The sequence below is a fragment of the Folsomia candida genome, unplaced genomic scaffold, assembly GCF_002217175.1.
Source record: "Folsomia candida strain VU population unplaced genomic scaffold, ASM221717v1 Fcan01_Sc001, whole genome shotgun sequence".
Lineage (NCBI taxonomy): Eukaryota > Metazoa > Arthropoda > Collembola > Entomobryomorpha > Isotomidae > Folsomia > Folsomia candida.
Window position 1 is genome coordinate 17,446,296 of NW_019091193.1, and position 22,983 is coordinate 17,469,278.

At 35.7% G+C, this 22,983-nt stretch overlaps 7 protein-coding genes and 1 long non-coding RNA gene across 9 annotated transcripts; 5 read left to right on the forward strand and 3 right to left on the reverse strand.

The window, feature by feature from the left end:
- Nucleotides 1–179: 179 nt before the first annotated feature.
- On the forward strand, nt 180–1,239 carry LOC110841762 (magnesium-dependent phosphatase 1). Its single transcript, XM_022087455.2, has 4 exons — nt 180–497; nt 558–618; nt 700–915; nt 982–1,239. The coding sequence occupies exons 1-4, from the start codon at nt 446–448 to the stop codon at nt 1,142–1,144; spliced, it is 492 nt and encodes a 163-aa protein (XP_021943147.1). The 5' UTR covers nt 180–445; the 3' UTR covers nt 1,145–1,239.
- A 957-nt stretch (nt 1,240–2,196) lies between these two features.
- Nucleotides 2,197–8,809, forward strand: LOC110850012 (hyphal wall protein 2). The gene is made up of 2 exons (XM_022097506.2): nt 2,197–2,362; nt 2,905–8,809. The coding sequence occupies exon 2, from the start codon at nt 2,972–2,974 to the stop codon at nt 4,139–4,141; it is 1,170 nt and encodes a 389-aa protein (XP_021953198.1). The 5' UTR covers nt 2,197–2,362; nt 2,905–2,971; the 3' UTR covers nt 4,142–8,809.
- Nucleotides 8,810–8,906: 97 nt separating this feature from the next.
- On the reverse strand, nt 8,907–13,488 carry LOC110850004. The gene is made up of 4 exons (XM_022097496.2): nt 12,660–13,488; nt 10,285–11,014; nt 9,989–10,188; nt 8,907–9,023 (listed from the first exon to the last, which is right to left on the reverse strand). Exons 1-3 carry the CDS (start codon nt 13,007–13,009, stop codon nt 10,027–10,029), a joined length of 1,242 nt encoding a protein of 413 aa, XP_021953188.1. The 5' UTR covers nt 13,010–13,488; the 3' UTR covers nt 8,907–9,023; nt 9,989–10,026.
- LOC118435578 lies at nt 12,030–12,971 on the forward strand. Its single transcript, XR_004834903.1, has 3 exons — nt 12,030–12,582; nt 12,655–12,804; nt 12,872–12,971. It is a non-coding gene; the product is annotated as an uncharacterized LOC118435578 (long non-coding RNA).
- Nucleotides 13,489–14,537: 1,049 nt separating the features above from the next.
- Nucleotides 14,538–16,055, forward strand: LOC110850037 (pirin). Its single transcript, XM_022097523.2, has 2 exons — nt 14,538–15,292; nt 15,394–16,055. Exons 1-2 carry the CDS (start codon nt 14,957–14,959, stop codon nt 15,943–15,945), a joined length of 888 nt encoding a protein of 295 aa, XP_021953215.1. The 5' UTR covers nt 14,538–14,956; the 3' UTR covers nt 15,946–16,055.
- Nucleotides 15,954–19,591, reverse strand: LOC110849995 (isovaleryl-CoA dehydrogenase, mitochondrial). The gene is made up of 17 exons (XM_022097485.2): nt 19,275–19,591; nt 18,973–19,162; nt 18,777–18,898; nt 18,578–18,671; nt 18,235–18,263; nt 18,136–18,174; nt 17,998–18,049; nt 17,850–17,918; nt 17,750–17,794; nt 17,602–17,668; nt 17,497–17,523; nt 17,336–17,426; nt 17,214–17,254; nt 16,694–16,748; nt 16,529–16,601; nt 16,394–16,465; nt 15,954–16,270 (listed from the first exon to the last, which is right to left on the reverse strand). The coding sequence occupies exons 1-17, from the start codon at nt 19,452–19,454 to the stop codon at nt 16,206–16,208; spliced, it is 1,311 nt and encodes a 436-aa protein (XP_021953177.1). The 5' UTR covers nt 19,455–19,591; the 3' UTR covers nt 15,954–16,205.
- A 156-nt stretch (nt 19,592–19,747) lies between these two features.
- LOC110850024 (ribose-5-phosphate isomerase) lies at nt 19,748–21,647 on the forward strand. 2 transcript variants are annotated; one of them, XM_022097514.2, is made up of 6 exons: nt 19,748–20,102; nt 20,163–20,371; nt 20,507–20,567; nt 20,648–20,763; nt 20,886–21,019; nt 21,093–21,647. In XM_022097514.2, the coding sequence occupies exons 1-6, from the start codon at nt 20,069–20,071 to the stop codon at nt 21,454–21,456; spliced, it is 918 nt and encodes a 305-aa protein (XP_021953206.1). In that variant the 5' UTR covers nt 19,748–20,068; the 3' UTR covers nt 21,457–21,647. The 2 variants fall into 2 exon arrangements, with proteins under 2 accessions (XP_021953206.1, XP_035707731.1); XM_035851838.1 differs by lacking the exon at nt 19,748–20,102 and having other exon boundaries at nt 20,109–20,371.
- Nucleotides 21,584–22,619, reverse strand: LOC110850047 (dynein light chain roadblock-type 2). The gene is made up of 4 exons (XM_022097532.2): nt 22,460–22,619; nt 22,248–22,329; nt 21,979–22,146; nt 21,584–21,893 (listed from the first exon to the last, which is right to left on the reverse strand). Exons 1-4 carry the CDS (start codon nt 22,460–22,462, stop codon nt 21,847–21,849), a joined length of 300 nt encoding a protein of 99 aa, XP_021953224.1. The 5' UTR covers nt 22,463–22,619; the 3' UTR covers nt 21,584–21,846.
- Nucleotides 22,620–22,983: the final 364 nt, after the last annotated feature.

The window sequence follows — 22,983 nt, forward strand, 5'->3', positions numbered from 1 at the left end:
AATCGATGACTACTATTGTCAACATGTTCTTGCCTTTTGTTCTGCGGTATGAAAATATTTAAATCATGTATAATTATACGAATGATGCTTCAGTAATTGTTTTATTGAAAAATATTAATTTTCATTTCACTCTTTTCCAGACTTATAAATGCTGATTTGATTATGTCAGGAAAAAGATAATATATGTCAAAAAGCGGACTGCATTTCATGAAACTTTGCCAACTTCTGAATACGTAAGCTCGGAAACCCCCGGATCTTCTGAATGTTGAAAAACATGTTTTGTTTTCGTACTATTTCTCGTAGTGTCAACTACTACGTTTTCTTTTGAATATTAATATAAACATATACTACGGCCACGACATCGCCTTATTATTATCTTGAATATTAGTATTTTTAATCAGCGATCGATTTTGGTGTTGATTTTATTTGTCTCATTTTCCTCGAAATGACATTTTCTCCAGAGTTGGGTCAATTAAAACTTGTTGTCTTCGATTTAGGTAACATAGATTTTATGCGATTATTGCATTAAATAAATGTAAAAATATTTCATTTTCCAGATTATACCTTATGGCCATACCATGTTGATTCAACTGTCAGTTTACCATTTCATGTGAAAAGGTATTCATGCATGCACAGAATTTTTAGAGTTTTCTGGCAGAGCGTCATTTTTCGTACCTTTTATAATTTCTACACAAACAGCTCACAAGTGTTGGACCAGACTGGTAAAGAAATAAAGCCATTTCCCGAAGTTCCCATCGTGCTGGACTATTTGGCAGAGCGTGGGGTGACCATTGCTGCAGCGTCGAGGACCACGAAACCCCCCGGCGCTCACCAGCTCCTCGACCTCTTCGATTGGAACAGATACTTTGCCCTCAAGGAGATCTATCCGGGATGCAAGACCACACATTTTAAAAGGCATTGAGTTTAATTGATCAGATTGTCACTTGACTTGACCAATCACAATTGTGTTGGAAATTCCAGGTTCAAGGACCAAACAATGGTGCCATACTCATCCATGCTGTTCTTTGACGATGAGGATCGAAATATACATGATGTAAGTAATTTAGGCGTGAAATGTGTACTTGTCCAGCATGGAATGAACATGAAATTGCTGCATGAAGCACTCAACCTCTTCAAAAATTAGTGGTCGTACTATTCTATATACAATTGTATAATATTCATATTCGTATTCTAAATTACTCAAATATGCAGAATAATAAAAAGTTGCTAGCAAATAAAGGGTGGAACATTTTTCATTCTTCAACGACGATATGCGGCTAATGAGTCAGAAACTAATTTGCTTCACTTCCCATATATGTATGAGTCTGAAGATTTACTGACATTTTTGATTTACGTACAAAAATCTATGTAACCGTACACTTTCTCAAGGCCAGCTCCGTACCTACGCATTTATCCGATAAGCTATGATATCAGGTCCAATACCAATGACTATGACTAATATTCGATTCGTATAGCTTTAATCAGATCTTAATCAATACAGGCAAAGAAATCATATCTTATGTATAATTGTAATCACCCCAACTACTGCTATAGTACATCTTTGAAAATGGTCTAATAGAGCTTCACACTGGAAGATGAATAGGTGTGTATATTGAAATTAAGTCTTTATTCCAACATTTGTACGCAACATACATATGCATTATTCCCTTCATTTCATTACGTACGTATAACTTTGGATAATCTTCCTTTTCCACAACATGGACATGGAGATGTTGCGTTGCATGGATTAAATTCAATGGATTTGCATTCTGGTCCATGTTTACGTGGATGGACACTACTCGACAATTATAATTAGTGAGTGAATAAGCGATACGCGCTGTAAATAAGAACGTCACGTAGTCACATATGTATGACGCATGATTCATTGAAAACCTGCCAAAAAAACTCGTCCTTTTAAACGCTTATTTGATACAGAAGCTTCGCAACGCAATGCGCAATGCCTAACCCTACATCGTTTTGCACTGTTTTTGCAACAACATGTGCAAAGATTTTGTGATCAAGCTATCATCACTCTGAATGGGAATGAAACCATTATTTAGCATTCATTAGTTAAAATTCTGTACGTAGATCCTTGCAAAAAATAACATTGCTAAATCTGCACAAAATAAAATGAGTGAAGTGCATGGATGATCCGATGGAAGGTCCTCCTCCTCCAACGTCGCTCTCTCTCATCTCTCCACCAACCAGCCTCGTCAGTGTTCCGTTATGACGACAAGAGAATAGAGTATGTGCTTTGCTCCCAATTTCCACGAAATAATTAAGTTACCACCGTCCCAACTCTAAATTTCAAAATTTCATTCATCCGTCGTTTGATTTTCGCCTCGTTTTCCTTCAAATTTTGGTAAGTTCTTTGCCACATTTCCTCGATTTCGAACCACTTTCTAAACACAAAATATCCGTTGTTATTATTTTGCGACGGTTTTTCTTGTTGCGTCGAGTGGATGAGAGACGTGATCTCGTTGCTTCTCGGGCTACGACGCCACCTCCCATTCGCCCCAGGCACCCAATACCTCGTCGCCTTACACTCTTTGTTTTTATTCGAGTTGATATAGATTGAAGAAATAGATTGAATTTTATGCCAAACAAAAATTTGGCAAATTATCTCAAATTATTATTATTTATTATATCAGAGCCTCAGATAATTAATTCTTGGGGAATCTGTTTAAGAGGTTAACCATCAAGGCACTTAAGAGAAGCGATAGCCCTATATAAATATAACTGCCTTGATTAATAAAAACAGACATTCATAAAATGTAAATATATTTCAAATTATTTAGCTATTATGGAGTCTGATTATTGGTACAAATTAATATTAATTTGATACTGTTGTATTGTTGCATTCTTCTATTGTAATTAATTGGTATTGTTCTTTTTGTATTTTAGAAGTCAAAATTTCCCCTATTGATACTACCTAAATCCGACTCGAATTAATTCTTTTTAATGCAAAAAGATGGGACCGGGATCAGAAAAAACGGTATTTACCCAACCTCAAAATTTTCCATTCATAAAGAAGAGCGGCAAGACGAAGAACAATCTGGGAAAGAATTCCAACTACAAGAAGGGATCTTGCATCTCTCACGATGAGTTTAAGGGTAGTAGTGGCAGCAGTAGTGGATCCGTTTCTGCGGATGAGACTGGAAAATCAAGTCATTCCCAATCTGTTAGAAGAAAGTCTGGCAAGGACCAGACTTCAAATCAAAATTTTACCTCGTCCTATCCCCAGTATCACGCCAAGTCGAAACCAATAGCAGTCAAAAGGTCCATTAGTCATAATGAAGTCGGAGGAGGATATACAAAGCCCCAAAGTCTTCCTCTTCCAGGTGGCAAACAACAACACCGGTCATTAGCAAGAAACTCGCCTGTGAAAGGAGCGACCATATCGATGTCAACTACCACCCCTCCTCTTCCTGTACGTCCGAGCTCAATGACGCCACCAATCACGACAACTCTTCAACAATCCCTGATTTCGACATCACCATCTCCAAAAGGGATTTTGGGAAAGACTTTTTATGCCGGGGCCAAGTTTGAAACGAATCCTTCGTGCATGGTCTTGCCTTCTCCTCCAAACCATTGGACCGCTCCTTGTCCCATACAACGATCTCAATCGCAACCCTCCACCCCAACTATTAAGTCTGCACCCAACGTTACTCAGTTTACTTCGATTAATCTGACGTCTCTCTTTGGATCTCCACTCGACGTGACAGCTACTGAAACAGCCAAGCAGTCGTCGACTACAGCGGCAAAGTCATTCCCTGGCAAAGTTGTGATGATACAAGCATTAGTAAAAAACCAAGCGGAATCGGATCTTTCTAGTGATGAAGAGTTGAAGGAAATCTTGAATGAAGGGACCAAGATGAAGAAGGCAGAATTAGACAAAAAGGAAGCATCATTGGTCTCTACTACGACTACAGTCTTACAGGCTAGTCCTCAGACTAAGAAAATTGTGAATTCTGAAGATTTAAAAAAGGCACTTGGAATGATTTCGTCGAATTCTTCAACTCCTGTCAACCCAAAAATGGAGCGCAGCTTGGACCTTACTTGCCACGGATCTGTAACGCCACTGAAAAATTTCAAGAAGATGTCGGATCAATTGAAGTCTCTCATGAAGGTAGCGGCCTAACTTATATGTTGACTACTCTCATCACTTCTCCTCATCCTACTGTACCAATGATGATACTCGGTTTTTCGATACGGACAAGATAGTTTTTTTTTGGTTTTTAACCATTATATACCCTTTCGGATTGATTATTGACGCACGCACAAAGAGGGATAAGATAAGAGGGATTCTACAAGATGACATCAGTAAGCAAGCAGTATGTGTATTACAAATTCGCGATGACACTTATTGCCAATGAAATTGACTAATGAAATGCTAGTGGGGAGACGGAACACTTGCCATGAATTTCATTAGCTCAAGTTTTTTGATGCATGTAGGAGAAGACGACTAAGTATAAAGTTACGGTTAATGTTACACACAAATAGTTTTAATTAGTTTATAAGTAGCTTAAAGTTAGATTAACAAAAGTCAGTGATATAACAAGGTGACTTTTATATAATTTTTCGACTGCAATATACATATATTATATAGGTAGATTTACTTTTAGTTAACCATTTAAAAAATGACATACACGCTAAACTTTTCTCTTATGAGTTGTTCCATTGCTCTATTTTTTTTTGTTTCTCAAGCACCTCTAGGTGCAAAATCTAATCTAATATATATTTCCCATTTCTCGGTCTTTCCCCTTATCGAAATTCTTGGTAATAGCAATAATAGTAAGTAAGCGTCCTCTCTTATCATCTCCTTGGTTGACATTTTAATCAAACAGTTTTAGATTGGCAAAAATCCAAAATTAGTTATTTGTATTCTATAAACAAATTTATCAAACAAACTCGACTGTTTTGCTTAGATTATTGTTTTTATTTCCGAAATGACGACAATTATCAACAAGCAGAATTTTAGTTTTTGCAGTCCTATCCCACCCACTTTGAGCTGCTTGAAACTCTCCGACCAATAGTTTTAATTAATTTTAGTGGCAATCTTTATCATATAATGCAAAGAACAATATATCACTATTATTATAATTATAGGAAAATAATGTTTAGTCTTCGTGCAACGAAACGTCCGCACAAAGTAGTAGTACGATATTGATCGCAAAGTATTGGAAAGTCAAAAGTGCTTAAATATGGAATGAGTATGAGTTGAACAGTTTGTGATTGAAAATATTTATCGTGACTTATATTATTGCATCAAATGCCAGCAGGGAGGTGCAACAAGTGTCCCTTTAAAGCTTTAAAGCCAACAATTTTAATGAATGAAAAAGGGTAAAATAAGAAACATAAGGTCGGCGTGGGCGATAATTAGTTAAATTAAACGTTGCAATTTTTAGAGTATATTAGTTATATTATTATGTAGTTAATATTATGAAACGGTGACTATCATGTTGGATGTCGTATGTAGGAAATGAGGGATCTTAAAAAACAGGCAATATATTATTTATTGGTTGATTAATTAATTAGTGAAAGCTCTTCTAATGAGAAATGAAAATTTGGAAATTTCCAAATTCTCAAAGAACTACCATGAAAATTGAAATGAAGTTTGAAATCACAGTCTGGAAAGTCTGAGAGAGATTGATGGAAAACTCCTTAGTAGCCAAACGAGAGAAAGTGTTAAAATTCTCAGTAAAACTACTTATTATATTACTTTCTAGTCGTCGACCTGTTTCGTGTTTCCTCTCACACAGTGCTTTTACTTGTTGAGGGAAGGCTCGGATCTCTTTATCAATAGGTATACTTTTCACTGAAGTTTTAATAATTTGGTTGTATCATATTATGGTAGCAAACAGGGATAATTTACATGTGATTTAGGACAGAACTGACAAGATTGATTGAGAAAGTAATGGTTTGCTGTGTTTGCAGAAACCTTTAATCATTAACCGTGCTTATTACAATAATAATTTAGTTAACGTCACGTCAGACTTATATACGCGTAATAAGTTTGTTCAAGGCATTAACTCAACCCACCCACCCAATAATAATCGTCACTCGTACGCTACTATTATTAGACCTACCAAATAATCTTTTGTCAGCTCCCTTTCTTTCTCATTGTTGCTCGATGTAAACTCACGAAATTATTAATACGGCAATCATAAATTTCAAATCTTGAACTCAACTCGTACATTATTAGCTGAAGGTCAACTCAACAAAAAGTCCACCCAATTCATAGTCAGAACGATAATCTGCTGTGCCCAGAAGGAAAAATTATTTTATAGGTTGCCATTTTGCCAAGTATCGAAAACTAATAATAAGCCAAGTTTTTTAAGAGGTTACGATAATACAGTTACTGCAATGATAATTTACAATTTACAATTCAAGTAACCAAAGCCAAAGTCAAATGCGTTTCTCTCTCTAAAGGTCGGATTTTATATCTAATTTAATTCCATATAATTACGGTTTTAAGACAAACGTTAAGTTGGAGTCAGTGAGTTTAGTTGAGATGTAATCTCGTGAAAGCGAAATGCAATTATCCGATTTATTATAAGAAACCTTCCTTCTCCGGTGGTTATATTGAGACGTACAAATTAAACATTAATGGACCAGGAGATAACCTTCAGTATTTTTTATTTTAAACAAAACGCGACATTCGTGTCTTCACTTTGATTATCACAACAATGATGAGTTCAGTTAGTATAGTTTCCAAACGACGCTGTTTACATCTAGTTTTATATAAGTTTTACCCAAACGTTATGGTTAACGAGAGAATGGTACAAACAAACTTAATTTTTTTACACCCCACCTCACCCCACCCCAACCACATATACACTCACCGGAGAAGGTCGGCTTTGATTTATAGGTTGTTTTGTTCGAGGACAAGGGTTATTTTGTACAATTGGCAGTACTAATATTACTGCCAAACAGGCTAATGCTGAGACTGAGAATTATTATACATGAGTAGGTCAATACTCAATCTCATCAATCGATATTGCACTTACCAGCCTTGTACAAAGTACCTCTGATCATGTTTTTTGTACTGTGACTATACTTGGCTGGAATGAAAAGAGGGAGGGCAATTAATTTGTCCAAAGGAAATTGCATTTAAAATGAAACTAAAAAGTAACTGAGGGAGGGACAGTGCGAGTAAGCTTAGAAGGTCATAAGGTAGCTAATGTAGATTAATTAATACAAAACGCAACAATATTTTTCCTAATGAAAAATTTGGCTCACAATATACTTATCACTATTCAAATATTATTCAAACCAACTTGTGCAAAACTTGAACTATAAATATATAGCTATTAGATTTTATTAAGTTTAATTTAAAACAACATTTTATACAAAAAGCAGGGAAATATGCAGATTACTCAGAGAAAAATTTTTCAAGTGTTTCCAATGTTATAGCTGCCACAAGACTGCCACACCGTGTACCTGTTTCTGGGTATTCTGTGTGAAACTAATGAATGGCAACGTATATAAAATTGGCGTTTTCAGTACAGAAATGTTTCAGATAAAACAAAAACATATCTTTTATCGAACCCACTTTTTAAGTAGGGAAAAAGATATGTTTTTGAGCAATTGTATTCACTCCGAAGTACAAAATATTTCCCTGCTCAACAATTTTTAGTCTTTCATTATGTGAATTGCAATAATGCTTGCGTAAAAAGGTTAATGCCCGTTAATAACCATTTTACGGATGCATTTTTTTGCCACTTTATATTACTAAAAGAGTGAATGTCGTCGGGGTGAAGTTGACGAGGTACGCAGTATGTAAAATATGTAACTCTGAAGGGGATATGGGCTACGAGATCTCATTCATATAGGATCGGCCTTAACCCAAGGATTACATAATGAATGAATGTGATTAAAGGGTGTGTGTCAAAGTGCAAGACTGAAAATCATAATTTGAAGATGACAGGAAGGATGGCTTTAGATATACTCGTATGCATATGCGATTCTTGTGATTGTACAATTATGTATGTACAAGAGCCCAGTGAAAGTTGTTGCTGTTTCGAGAAACCAACAAATTCTCAGGTCTGTCTGATCTTTAAAGGTCCTTTGATTTTCATTTTTACTATTACAAACATTATTGTTATTTTCTTCTTCGGTCTTATCACCCTTTTCCAGTCTACTTCTATGTTGTACTAACTAGTGATATTGTTATCTTATTTAATTATAAAAACACATTAAAAAGTTCCAAAAAATTCCCTTTAATTTTAGCTCATATACGTACTATATTATTATTAGTGGTATTATTATTAATACAAGTTTTCTCATCTTGTGATTTGTTTTCCATACATCGTATAAATTTATTTTGTCTCTGCTCTTATGTTTATTTTATGCCAAATATCTGCGAATTTATCTACGCGTCTAATATATATGTTCTCCCCGGCAATACGGTCCATATCATTTCAATGTGAAATCCAGAACAATTGGTATTAGTAGACTGATACAAAAAAAATACATATATATTCCTATTCGAGTCAACTTGAAATCTCATTTTGTTAGTTTTAAGAGTGCATATTATTATATTTATTGACCTGAATTTGTTATTTATATTGGCAATCTGACAAAATCAATTTGTAATTTATATATTATTCAACCAATTTTAATCATCCAACCAATAAGTGTTTTGTACGCTTATGGTTTAAAAATTGTCATTTTAACTAAAGTCAGGTATTCTCATCTGAAAACTCGACTGATTATTGTATCCGGTGGTTCTTGAAATGTTAAAGTTTAAATTGTTTTCCAAAATTGGCATCAAAATTAATAAATTGTTTCCCAATTGGCTTCCAAACTTCTTCTCCATCTTTGTCATTTTTTATCACGTTCATTCCTCATTAATATTCATGAAAACTTGCACATTTAAATGATTAGTAGAGTGGTACACAGTGTAGCCTTACATATCTAATGCAATTTATTATTCATTGATTTTTTAGACAATTAACTTCTAAATAATATTTAACACAACTTTAACAACAAATAGTAAAGTAATTACTTTACAGGATTTTCTGAAAATACGTACTACTAAAGGGAGGGCAGCCTGGTGGATACGAATTTGGCCTTGAATAACCCCGGAACGGTTTGTCGTAGCGGGTCAAAATTTTGAACAGACGAGCATGTTATCCTCAGATAGTTGTGTGTAAAATTTCAGCCCTCTACTTTCAAAAATGCCTCCCGTACAGCCCCCAGAAGTTGAGACACTCATTTCAATTTTTTCCAAACTCCGTCTAAAAAATTCGGTCTCCGCAGAAAGAATTTCTTTTTAAGTATCCGAACCCAAAGAAGTCTATTTGACTTATATCAGGGGATTGTATAGGTATTTCACTATTCGAAATGATTTTTATCCCCAATCTAGGTTCAAGGTCATTTGCATAATCTTGGGTCAACTTTATCGTCTGGGAAGACGCTGCGTCACGATAAAAATTACCTTATTTATTTTTTTACCGTGCTATTTAGGAAAATGTTACTCTAAAAGTGGTTTCGAGACACGGTCAGCATATTGCTTTGCAGATTTCTTCACTTTTTGGGGGACTTTGATACGTGGGAGGACACCACGATCGGACATTGCACCCACAACTTAAAACTGTTTACAAAAGTTCTCCTCACGGGAAAACACCAAATTTCGTGAATTTTTTTTCGGCATTTGTCGTGTAGTAAGCTCTTCGAGCTCAATTAGTAACTTGTAGAGAAAATAGTGCTTCGTCAAATGTGACAAATAACTCACTCCTATTCCTCAACAGAAAATTTAAATAAAATTTTTTGTAAGCACGAGCCAGATTTTTTCTGGAACTATTTGAAATGACTATCTCAGCTTCTGGGGGCTGTGGGGCAGGCATTTTTCAAAGTAGAGGGCTGAAATTTTGCACACAACTATCTGAGGATAACATGCTCGTCTGTTCAAAATTTTGACCCGCTACGACAAACCGTTCCGGGGTTATTCAAGGTCAAATTCGTATCCACCAGGCCGCCCTCCCTTTGGTATTTTGTATGTAACAATCAGAGATTTTAAAGCTATTCAAAGTTTGCGATTGTTTCAACTAAATCTAATACAACATCGGCATAAAATAAATCAGTTGCGACCCCCTCATAACTTTGTTTCGTTTCCAAACCTAGTTCACCAAGGATAAATTTTGCTTCGTCTATTGCAGAGCCTCTCTCAATTTCTTCAACAATCTGCAATGGAAGGAAAATCAATTTAAAATATTTTTACGCATGACATAAGGAAAGTATATAAACTGGTAATAAAACATTGCAAGTTAATAGGTTCACCTGTCTGAAGTCAGTATTGAAATTAATCTGCTTGTTACGCAATGCATCGAAAACTCCAGGATGTTTCCGTTGATGCAACACTGCTGGCAAGGTCGTGAGGACGGATGTGGGTACGGACGAAAATTCGCGTGCATTTTCGAGCATCTCAATATCTGCAACACCTTTCAACAACACGGCAAGATTGGAAGAAAATCTGCTCATGGCCTTCATGATCTTGTCGTCCTTGGGAAGACCATCGCAGTTTAAAACTAACGCGGCGTACAACCCACCAGTGAAATATCCCGATATCTTTCGATTATACCGAATCCAATCATCCAAAGTGACATTTTTGTGAGGTAGATGAGGGTAAATTATTTTTGGATCCAGAAACTTTACAGCAAAATTGGCCGTGGTGAACTGCTCGAGTCCTTTTGTGATGGCGATGAAGGCTTTGGAATTTTTTGCTTTCTCCAGAAAGTAGATGCATCGGATTGCAAAGTAGTCTCCAACAAGGGCAGCATATTTATTTCCCAGGGAGTACTGGGTAAGTATATTTGAATGGTTGTAGTCCTCGGGAATGTCAACCACGGTTTGATGAATCTCGGATGAAAACATGCCACTATCCGATCCTCGTGAAATAAAGTTTAAATTTTCTTCGTATTTCGGGTTTGTACTCGTTCTGATTCCTCTCCCGAAAAGTATCAGCCAATCATAATAGCCCAAGCTCTGTTTGGAGCTATTATAAATTTCTCTGCAAAAATTAAAACAAGAATTATGAATATTAACGACATTATAGTTTTAGCGCTATTTATTTACAATAAGGTTGACAGGTTTAAAAGTTACATAAATTTTATATATTATCGATATGAACATGGGAATCCATTTCGAAAACATCTTGCAAGCAAACATCTAGGGGCACCCAACCTAACAATTCAGCTACTTAATACTATAGTCGCCCAACACTACTTTGTTCTTCGTAATGTGCCATTGTAGTTTTCGTTTGTGATGCTGGTATTGAAATTTGAAAGTGTTTCTAGGCCAGTGGCACATGAACATTAGTACCAATGCATGCAGGCTATGTATTTTATCATTTTCTTTATTAATAGCCAAGAAGAGACAGATGCTAATTTCAACCAATACATTCTCAACGTTTATCACCACAGTTCATCGCACCTCTCTGTGTCTTATCATTATAGTCATTAGACGGTCTCATTAAATAGAATTAAAGTAACCAAAGAAAAGCATGGCACCACAAAATAATGACATGTACATTCAAGAAGATAGACAGTATCTCCTCCTGCACGTATACGTAAAAAGGATGTACGTGTATACATATGATTGTATGTGACCGATATTTCGGATTTTTTACATCGATCTCGCCGTCCTAATACTGCTTGGCTGACTGACCGACTACTTCGAGAATGTTACGGGACTTTGCCGTCGAGATTATTATGGATGAAATCCCTTTATAAGATCGCCATGTCCGTCTGTCCGTCTGTTGGTCTGATAACTCATGAACGAAACGGCATACAAATTTGGAGCTTGAAACTTAACTTACTTAGGTCAATGGACAGACCTGATTTAAAAAAATGGGCGATGCCGATTACAAGGTAGCAGCTCCAGATCATGATTTTCTTTAATTAGAACATTATGTGAGGACTCGATAGTATTTTTAATGAATTTTTAATGAGAGTATTTTTAGTGATCCGGTGATCGATGGAGGATGTCAACAGTCCAAAGCGTAAAAAACACTCAGACGTGTCAATTTGAACAGCTTTTTGAGTCTGAATACGAATTTTATACCCATTTTGACGTGCGTCACTCCGGTAATCGTGTGGACGACGTCAAATTTCAAAGCCGAAAACAGTTGGGGCGTGTCAATTTTAATTGATTTTCAATGCTGAATGCGAATATGATACCCGTTTTGACGTATGTACGATACACTGATTTCACCCCGTAGTTACATGCGTTGTAACGGTTTATTGATATTACACGCATCACATACCATATATAATATGTGCATATAGAGAAAATGAAAACTCATTCATATGACAGCGAGGAAAATGAAGCTTTCAAAAGTGAAGGGATGTTTTTATAAAAATTTGTTCATATTTGAAAGTAGAAGTTGGTATATAGCGAAGAGAATTAAGGGCCGCCTTTGGAACCGTATTTCATTTCCTTCATTTAGTGATTTGAAGGAATTAGGGAACTTTGCAAGACTGAAAATGAAGGAGAAAATTCCACATGTCGCAGATTTGAAGATGCACCCTCAAAATATCTATAATTGCGCTTTTCATCATCAAAAAATTTCACAACGTGGTATTTATACTACATATTACACTTGTCATGCAATGCATGGTCACAATTGACGATTCTTTTACGCTGTTACAGCTTACCGTTCAAGCGTGTATCGCACAGGGTGGTTTGATTGCAAAATTATCTGAGTTTTGTCGCCGAGATCCAGTCCAGGCATATCTCTTTCACTTCCGGTCGACTCTGTTACTCGTCCAACAAGGTGCTCAACGTGGGACGTGATTTTGGGTAAACCATCTCGATGTCTGACTTTACTCAAGATTTCTTCAATCTTTTCATGTTTCCCAATCTCCAGCTTTTTCACTTGAGCTCTCCCAATCCCACTGTCAAGTCTTACAGATGCCAGAGACGCTACCACCAACGAGGGTGCTGGAGCTGACGCTGTTATCTTGGACGCAGACTTGGCAATGTTCTTGCCGAAACTTCCCCACATTTTGAAGAATGTTCTTCTGGAACTGGTGATGTGATTCACTTGTCAAATACACTAAGCACGTCATGAAGCAGAATATAACAATCAACCACGTTTTTTTTAAATTTATGTACAGATATTTATGTATTTGTCAGTATAATCCGTATGTGCGTGTCTATTACTATTTTTTTTACTGCTACTACATGAATTCAATTGCAATCTCACATTATCTTCGACTGAGAGGCGTTTGTAGAAAAGAAAGACTTTTTAGACTGTGGTTAACCAACCAACCCAGTCTTAATACTCACCAACCAACAAGCTTAGCCTACCTTTTCTTATCATTATTTAAGTCATACTACCAGAAATATTAAATCAAGGTAGTGGTCGGTCCTACGCAATGCTGCTCCCCTATTAACTTCAAGTTAGCGATGCATATAAGTGCCAGACTGCGAGCCTGCATCGACGTCAAAGAGTTATTGTCATGTTTAATGCTGAAGAATAAAACATTGCTTTAAGCAATGTTTTATTCTAATAGATGAGGATGAAGTTTTGTTGCTATTTATAACTAGTTATGAGGAGTATAAGTTATACGAGTCAGTTAATAGTGACATTAAATATATACTAAATATAGTTTAGTTATAGTTTTGTTGTTAAATTAAAGAATTTCGGACAACATATTTAAATCCAGGTTCATTTTACAAGTCACTTTCTTGAACGATTAACATCTGTATTTATGTATAACTTTACAACTTTATGGTCTTCGTACGTTTTCGGCCATTTCGACTATTATTTGGTATGTGCATGGAGGCATTGTCAGTATTCAGTTAATTTCGAGCTGTGGAGGATATCGAGAATATATATTTATCAAGGTCAATCTGGTACGAACTAAGGCTATCTATATAAAAATGTTGAGTAATTTTAACTGCGTACTTCGCTCAGTTTATCGTTGTCCATGTTAGTTTTTACTTTTTAGGTTTATGTAGATGCTTGACAAAGTCCATTAAAATGGAATTTTGGTCGGCTTAGCATAATACGTACATATGCACATGTACACATAAACAAGTACATAAATACAATTTGAAATGAACATCATAATTTCATGCTCCACGCTTCAAAAATTCTTAAAGAAATTGAAAATGTTATGCTTTCTAGATTTAAGCATAACGAAAGCAGCACCCTCTTTTTATTATTGCTACTTCATCCAACTAACCACATAAGTAGATTATCAATTCATATACATACATGAATCAACAAGTTTGAAACACCGCAAGATTACTTATAACAAGCACTAACTACTACCTAAATAATACTCGAAACACTGAATACAAGAATGTAGATCTCGAAAACCTCTAATTTACCTTATACTAAATTGCATTTCTTATTAATTGATAACTATACTGTACAGTTTATAATATGAGTAGTAATTAATTACTTGTGTTATAAATAACTTTGAAATGGATGCGCATGCAAATTAAAATTTTTTACACTGTTTATAAATAAGTTTTAAAAATATCTGAAACCTCTGTGTATTTAGTAAGTATGTCCAATGTACATATGAAACTTTACAGTTTACATGTTACATAAATGCGGTTGTGATGTGTGTAATGCATTGTCCCACATAATCACGGCACAGCACAAAGGATCAGTACATACTATGCATGCATATGATCATGTGGGACAATTACAAAAGAACTGCATATTGGTTCTCCCTTTATTAACTTACAATCCATTTGGTTTGCTTATGGACATTACATTAGAAACAAAACCAGTTTTTCCTCACCGGCAAAAAACGATCGATACGTACGTCATATTGTGGACGAAACAGCCGAATTCTCCATCAATTCTGTAACCACACAGTTGTATAAAGTTAGTTTGAAGACAAAAATTGCCAACAGTAAAAGTTGAATATTTAATTAGCGAGTTACAATTTAGGGTAAATTGTCTTAACCTTTACTACATCATCCAGAAACAATGAGTTTCAGTTCCAGGGGAGTTAAGCAAGTTCTGTTGTCTGTGGAACAATCCGAAGGGGTTGGTGCAAAGGTGCGAAGGAGCATCGGGCGACAAGAACTTCGCAATTTTGACCCATTTCTTATGTTGGATGAATTCAGAGCGGGACGTCCGGCAGGATTTCCAGACCATCCTCACCGTGGTTTCGAAACGGTCACCTACATCCTTCCCACGAGCAAAGGTTCTTTTGAGCACGAGGACTTTTGCGGGCACCGAGGTACGATTGGACCTGGAGATTTGCAGTGGATGACTGCAGGACGTGGGATTCTTCATTCGGAAATGCCACTAAGTGATGAGGTATGTATGTAGACTACGTAATTTAGGTAGCTAATTTTAATGTCCGCAAATACTAATAATGCACAAGGAATAAATGTTGATACAATAACTAAAATATGCAGATATCTCATGGCCTTCAACTGTGGATAAATCTCTCTGCCAAAGATAAAATGTGTCCCCCAGAATATCAAGAGCTGAGAAGCGAAGATGTTCCAAAAATCACAAAGGACGGAGTGACTGCTATAATCATTGCGGGAGAATCTCTAGGAACGGTTTCGAAAATTTACACAAGAACTCCGACTAATTATATTCACTTCATCATGGAACCCAATTCAAGGATCGAACAAAGGGTTCCCTCGGAATGGGCTGCTTTCGCTTACACCGTGGAAGGGAAAGTAAAGTTTAGTGCTGGGAATTTTATCGATGCCCATAGCACAGTGACCTTCAATCCAGGGGGTGATGGAATTATCGCAGAGACGGGGGATGAGCCTGGTAATTTTGTATTAATTTCTGGTAAGCCCATTGGTGAGCCAGTGGTACAACATGGTCCGTTTGTAATGTCAACGCAAAAAGAAATCATTGAAGCAATTAATGACTACTCCCAAGCTAAAAATGGATTCGAAAATGCACAAACTTGGGAATCTGAAATTGCAAAAAAATTAAATCAAGGTTGAGGTACAGATGAGGTTGAGTATGAGATACATACGTAGATTTATTGTTGTTGCTAATCTTTGCTTTGAATTGTCAATTTAAGAAAATAAAACTTTTAATCTGCCTTTACACGTATTATATACTTGTCATAATTAGTCAATCAATCCTATTTTCATTTATCATGGTTAGCGCAATATTTTTAAGAAAATATCCGAATTATTTAGACATAAACTATTATGATGACGGCTGAGTTCATGTACATATTTTCATCTTAACTTATGTATTAGTTCTTGTATTCTTCATTTAAAACTCGACCAATGACCAAACGTCTAACTTCCGAAGTTCCAGCTGAAAAGAAGAACAACATCACGATGATTAGCAGATTATAATCAGGACCAGATTAAAATCAATAACTTTGACTATATATGCCTACTGTTAGAATTATTTTGATACATAATTCTATTAACTGACCTCCGATTTCATAGAGTTTGGCATCCCTTAAGAATCTTCCTGTAGGATATTCATTGATGTACCCATTTCCACCTGTAGACAAAATTGTAATCGTTTATAATGGTTATAAATCGTTAATCCTTAATAAGTTCTGACCTAAACATTGAATTGATTCTAAAGCGACTTGCGTCGCATTTTCTGCTGTGTAGAGGATGACGGCAGCACAATCCTACAGGGATAGATCAATTTGCATCATTATTAGTACTGCGACTTTGTTCTGGGTCGAACGAGTTTTCGATTCTTTATCAATTTTTAGTGCACCTTTCGATTAACATGGCCCTTGTCGGCGGCACGTGCAACGTTATAAAGATAACTCCTGAAACACATTTATCCGATCAATTAGTTGCCGTACATAAAGTATTTGATCGATTTTCAGAGAATTTTTACCCCTACCCCCTGGTGTGTGTGACCTACATGCCTCATGTCATAATTATTATGGGAAGGACATAATAGCTTGACCTCTACCCCCCTCAAATCGATCAAATTCTTTTTGCATTGTCCCTTAGATAACATTGCTGAATATATTTCCATGTGGTACAGGAAAAAATGTAAAGGTGTATATATGGTTCAGCGGTATTTAGATTAGTATTATTACTTATTAATTACAAATAGTAATCCTTTAATTGTAATTGGATTAATCCAGCTCTTGTATCTATTTCAATTCCTGGATCTTTCCCGAATTCAAGTTCAATGCCAATTTTCCATTACGTAAATTAGTTATTTTTACCCATCTAAATACTACTCAACCACTTATTATACCAACCTTAAATTCTCTACATACCTGGAAGCACTTAATTTAGTATACATATCTGCGATTTTGCCCTGTGCCGAAAAGAACATGTATCATAAAGACTGAGTGTATCATTAAATTAAAAAGTTAAATTATTTATATCGTTATAATACCTGCATAAGTTGGAATTCTCCTATTTTGGTGTTAAACTGCTTACGATAATGGACATAATCGAAAGCTACATCGCAGCTAGCTTGCATGAGGCTGTATTAATGACAAATATGTGGACATTGGAATCGAATTGCAATACCTATGTTTAATATTAATCCCTTACCCAACAGGTCCACCAGAAAGTACCAACCTATAATATTGCATAGTACATTATTACTACAAAATATTGCGATTATTAACCTTTGAAGTCGACAAGAGCAATTGTTACCTCTCAAGATCGAGTCCAGAGAATAAAACATAAATACCTCTGTTGACCGGGCCCAAGACGTTGCTGGCTATACACAATAATTTACAATTATAGACCTCAATGCAGCATTAAAGTGCTTAATTTTTGAAAAGCTAAATAATATGTAGACCTGGTACTTTGTAGTCTTCAAATATCAATTCTCCGGTATTTGAACCTGTATTAGATTGAATTTAGACGAAAATTCCAGAGTAATAGTTTGCATAAATTACCTCTCATGCCCAATTTGTCTAACTTTTTTCCCACTTTGAAACCGGGTTTGTCAGTTTCAACAATGAATGCTAAATACAAGACACCGAAAAAATTGTTTATTTGATTGCACTTATTATAAGATATGTTATTAGAGTGGAGATCTGTTACCTGTTACACCGTGCGCTGCTTTAGATGCACTAGGGTCTGTTTTCGCGTATACCTTTAAAGAGTTAAAAGTATGAAAATATAATTTTTTATTGCAAAGGTCATTAATTAGCTCAGTTTATATTGCAAAATTTTTCGTACCACAATGATATCTGCATCGGGACCATTTGTAATCCAGAACTAACAATATTATAGCATTACAAACTATTATTAGTAATTACTAGTTGTATTGAAGCTCACCTTTGTGCCATTCAGGACATAGTTGTCTCCTGGAACAAAATACCTTCAAGTTAGCAAGTACTTTATATATTTAAAAAACATGAAGTTGATGAAGATCCAGTCCCGGAATTATAGAATTTGTCAATAAAATTGTCAAATGAGAAATGAGTCGCTTATGGTTGATTAGTTAACTGCATTTTGAGTTCGGGTTGGAGGTTGGTCATATATTTTCAACCCACATGGTCGTCGACTTATTCATCAACTCATGCATGATGATTTAGATTTAAATAGACTTTTCTTGTAGATCATTGCATTCAAGTGTTGCAACTTCCTGAATAACTAACTAAATAAAAGTTTAATTTACCATCACGAGTGGCCTTAATCTTCATGCCGACAACGTCAGACCCAGCGTTGGCTTCGGACATTGCTAATGCACCAATATGTTCCCCTGAGCAAAGCTATTGGCCAAAATAAATTCAAAATCCGGTACATGAATTATTTGCTAATACTAATTTTAATTCATGAATAGAATCGCCTGTATTTTTAATAGCCCTTAAAATCACCTTGGGCAAGTACTTTTTCTTTTGTTCTTCTGTCCCATTCCGATGAATCTGATTAACACAGAGGTTGGAGTGTGCCCCATAGGAAAGAGCAATCGCCCCCGACGACCTGGAACACTCCTCCACTGAAATAAATTTATCATATACTTTATTATATGCTATAATTATTCTTAAAATGCAAGTAAAAATTCTGGATTACTTATCAAACAGTGGTCAAAGTAACCCCCTTCAGTCCCACCATACTCCGACTTGACCGTAATCCCCAAAAATCCCATATCTCCCAACCTCCTCCAAAATTTCCGAATATCCTTAAAAGTATTTGAACGGTCAATCTCATCGGCCAAAGGGGTCAACTCTTTTTGAAAAAAGTTAAAGGCTGTCTCTCTCAACTATTACAGCAAAATAACAATTTTGCATTGCATTTACACAAATTGAGATTAATGTCATAATAATATACTTCGTATTGAAACATTGCAAATTTAATTAGCTGTGTTGGCTGACCTGTTTTTGATCGTCTGTTAATCCAAAAATGATATCATCTATTGGATAAGTACTTGCCGACCTTGTTCCCCCAGTCACCGAAAGTCCAACCTGATTTTTATGTGCACAAACTATGGATTTGCACACCTTGCTTTTGACTGATACGGGGGAGGTCAGAAATAAGTTTCGAAAAAATGCCATGATTATAATCTGACAAATTCAACCTTGGAGAGTAGGGAGAAAGTTATTATTTTAAAGAAGTAAAGCCGTCGTAAAGAGTCAGTTGATTGTGCACTGGAGAAAGCAGCAGCAACAACGTGACTTATTTCCGAGTTTTGTGCTTGCGTATAAATCTCAAAATTCTCAAGGCTGCTCAAGTTGAACTTTGTATGTACATAAAATATCCGTATCATATGCATTGATTGATCCTTTAGCAGCATGGCATGATCGGTCTTATTTTGGTCTAATATCTCATAGTGATAATTATAATAAAGTGCATTATCCTTAAAACGGGCACTAACTATCCATATCACTCCCGTATCATATCACTCTCATAGATTAGACCATATACTGGGAGGTAGGAGTAGCATTCGACAATGGTATCTAGAATTGTCTTGACTAGTAAGGAATAAGGACATATGCATGCATTCCTCGATTCGTATCTAGAAATAATCAGAAAATTCTCCGTCTGGGTTGTTTTTGTATGTAAATGAGTATGTGCTAAGGAATTAACTTATACAAAGTGTAAATTATTACACCTTCACAAACATCGCAGTTTATTTTCGTCCGCTTGGCTATTTTGAGTAGTCAGTTTCATGAGAGGTTACTCCCCGTTAAAGGGTCTTTTTGGTAAGTTCTCGAATTTTGAATTTAGTTCTTGCTTGGCAAAACTATTCAGTTTTTTTGTAGTAACGACTTTATCGTCCACCTTATCATCATCATTCCTAAAAACTTATTCCTGGAAATCTCTTCAAGTGAATTCATATTCATACTTTAAACATTCCACATTCCGAGCCTGGAAGCAGCGGACTTTCTCTAAAATGAGTGAATTAGACAAATCTGTTTTGGACGCTGCAAAAAAATTGGCTGCGTATCAGGCAGTCGATGATCACATCGAGGTAATTAATTAAGTACATACATATTAGTACATGCACAACGTTAAACACTTTCCCTACTCGTACACGAATATTAGTACAATTAATTAACCTACTTTGTAATCAGAAACGCTGACGCTAACTTTTAACTTTTATTAGGATGGAATGGTTATTGGAATTGGCAGCGGAAGTACAGTGGTATATGCAGTTGAAAGAATTGGTAAGCATTTAATCATTCTTGTTATCCGCTAGCTAGTCCAGTTTCAGAAAGAATTAATTTAGCATGTGCATTATCTCCAGCGGAAAGAACACTTTCTGAGTCTATGAAGTTAACATGCATTCCAACATCATTACAAGCAAAAGACTTGATAATAAAGCACAAGTTGCCATTATCAGATTTGGATGTCAATTATCATGTACGTATTTAAATTTAATAGGAAACAAATAGGTTTAAAATATCATAAAAAATCCCAGGATTAAATTAGCAAACTCTGTCTTGGGATGAAAGTTCCAACTATTAAATCTGTGTTTGGTATAGATTGATGTTACTATCGATGGGTGCGACGAGTGTGATAGCAATCTCAACCTTATCAAAGGTGGTGGTGGGTGTCTTCTCCAAGAAAAGATTGTCGCTGCTGCTTCCAAGAAATTGATTATAGTGGCCGATTATACGTAAAATCCACACGCATTGATATAGCCAAGTATAATGATAATAAACATATATGCATACCTTTTTCATGTATAGAAAAGATTCCACATTTCTTGGTGAAAATTGGCAAAAGGGGATTCCTCTAGAAATTTCTCAAATCGGATGGAAAGTTGTTTTGGAGAAACTCAACCGGGTTTCGAAACCTGAAGGAGGTCACTCTATCTTACGCCAGGCAGTTAAAAAGATGGGACCGATTGTGACAGACAATAGTAATTTCCTTATTGATTTCCAAGTGGGAAACATTTTCAAGGATAAGAAAAGTCCTCGTGAAATTGAAACTTGGTTGAAAACAATTCCGGGGATTCTGGAAACAGGACTATTTGTGGACATGGCAAATCAAGCGTATTTTGGTCAGCCAGATGGTACCGTCAGGAAAACTGAAGAAATTGATCGTAAATAAGTTACAATACGTTACAATAAGTAGTGAGGTTCTCGAAATTGTTCAGAATATCAACTTATCTAGTTTCAAGTAAAAGTTCTATGAGCATGTGTAGTGCAGCATATTTATTAGCATTTTTGTCAAATAGTAACAAGAATGTAATTGTATTTATTATGTTATAAAATAAATATGATCATTCATTGCAAAATTAATATTAAAATGCGGGGTGGACTTCATACATGATTGATATATTTTAGTGTTATTACATAGAAATAACATAGGTTGCATGCATATGTACAATATTAATTAAGATGCCTATAGTTTTGAAATTAATGAAACAACGAGTTAGCAATTTTTCGTGTGCTGACTTTCTATAATTCATACGACAAATTAGAATTAACGAGTGAGATTTCAAGTGTCGATGGGATTTTGGATCACAATCATGGAATACTCTTTCTCTGCAAGACAAAAATGAGACATTCATGGTCAGCTTAGATTTTAATCATATCATAATTCGTTTGCCATCCCTAAATTATAAGTCACCTGGACAGACTAGAACTTCGTGTTTCTTGGTCCGAAGTCGGATAAATGTGAGGTCATTGTTATTGTCCAACTCCTTGATCATGGATCTAGTTTTGTCAACCATCTGAGTCACTTGGGCGGCGTATTGGACACTCAAAGAATTCTCCAAGGTTGACTTGATCGGAATACCTGATTCAGAGTAAAAATTATTGAAGTCAATATGAAATACAAGATTTAATTAATTAATCCGTATTAACGGATCGGGGCAATACTGAATGTTGAAATGTTACCTTCATGGTTAATCACAATGAGTCCAACCACTCCCTTGTGGGACATTATCCGCTTGATGGCTTCTTCCACTTCGTTATTAGACTGAAATTAAGATTAAGTCGCAGCAACGTAGGTTAATTAATTTGTCTGAATTCTCATATTCAGATATTCTTATCTCAGCCAGTCGTCTCCTCTGCGAAACAGAAAAGTAAAGAATTCAGAAATTGCTTACCATTTCGGCCTGGTTTCGTAGCCCGCTGGCTGGTGTCACCTCAGTTAGGAGTAGGATTCAAAACACTAAAATTCATTTGACAAATGAAGGATCATTTAATTACAAATCTTGTTTTCACTGTTGAAGTAAAATTGACTGACAGACCTCAGAATCTGAACAAGCCGCAATCTGTGGGGATCTTCGAGCAATGTCTCACTTTGTTTGTCTAACGAATAAGTGAGAGTGAGACGGCGACCAGCAAATGAGAAGACTCCTCGAGGAGTGAATGCAATTTTTTTTATTACTTGTTATCCGAAGTAATTGTCTTAGTAATTGAAACTTCTGAAACTACTGTGAAATCTTTTCATATCTTTCGTAGACCTAAAAGTGCTGTAGATTTACTAAAAAGCTTTGAGGTGGTATAACATTTTATTATTGATCAAACTAAACTGGTCCACAACCAAAGTTTGGTTACCAAACCCCTAAAAAGCCAATAATACTGTTAAAGTGGCGTTTTATTATTTCTCTGATAATGTGTACTTCAT

Bases quoted from the DNA above. Each gene is read 5' to 3' on its own strand.
- LOC110841762 (XM_022087455.2), top strand. From the start codon at position 446: ATGACATTTTCTCCAGAGTTGGGTCAATTAAAACTTGTTGTCTTCGAT. The intron at 498-557 runs GTAACATAGATT...TTCATTTTCCAG, and splicing joins ACTTGTTGTCTTCGATTTAG to ATTATACCTTATGGCCATAC. The intron at 619-699 runs GTATTCATGCAT...CTACACAAACAG, and splicing joins TTACCATTTCATGTGAAAAG to CTCACAAGTGTTGGACCAGA.
- LOC110850012 (XM_022097506.2), top strand. From the start codon at position 2,972: ATGGGACCGGGATCAGAAAAAACGGTATTTACCCAACCTCAAAATTTT.
- LOC110849995 (XM_022097485.2), bottom strand. From the start codon at position 19,454: ATGGCATTTTTTCGAAACTTATTTCTGACCTCCCCCGTATCAGTCAAA. The intron at 19,163-19,274 runs GTCAGCCAACAC...TTGCTGTAATAG, and splicing joins TAACAGACGATCAAAAACAG to TTGAGAGAGACAGCCTTTAA. The intron at 17,669-17,749 runs GTCTACATATTA...TATTGTGTATAG, and splicing joins TGAAGACTACAAAGTACCAG to CCAGCAACGTCTTGGGCCCG.
- LOC110850024 (XM_022097514.2), top strand. From the start codon at position 20,069: ATGAGAGGTTACTCCCCGTTAAAGGGTCTTTTTG. The intron at 20,103-20,162 runs GTAAGTTCTCGA...GTTTTTTTGTAG, and splicing joins CCCGTTAAAGGGTCTTTTTG to TAACGACTTTATCGTCCACC. The intron at 20,372-20,506 runs GTAATTAATTAA...AACTTTTATTAG, and splicing joins CAGTCGATGATCACATCGAG to GATGGAATGGTTATTGGAAT.
- LOC110850047 (XM_022097532.2), bottom strand. The intron at 22,147-22,247 runs GTAACATTTCAA...ACTCTGAATCAG, and splicing joins CATTGTGATTAACCATGAAG to GTATTCCGATCAAGTCAACC. The intron at 21,894-21,978 runs GTGACTTATAAT...TTTGTCTTGCAG, and splicing joins CGAAGTTCTAGTCTGTCCAG to AGAAAGAGTATTCCATGATT.
- LOC110850037 (XM_022097523.2), top strand. From the start codon at position 14,957: ATGAGTTTCAGTTCCAGGGGAGTTAAGCAAGTTCTGTTGTCTGTGGAA. The intron at 15,293-15,393 runs GTATGTATGTAG...TAAAATATGCAG, and splicing joins AAATGCCACTAAGTGATGAG to ATATCTCATGGCCTTCAACT.
- LOC110850004 (XM_022097496.2), bottom strand. From the start codon at position 13,009: ATGTGGGGAAGTTTCGGCAAGAACATTGCCAAGTCTGCGTCCAAGATA. The intron at 11,015-12,659 runs GTAAGCTGTAAC...TAATTTTTGCAG, and splicing joins GTGCGATACACGCTTGAACG to AGAAATTTATAATAGCTCCA. The intron at 10,189-10,284 runs GTGAACCTATTA...CTTCCATTGCAG, and splicing joins TCAATACTGACTTCAGACAG to ATTGTTGAAGAAATTGAGAG.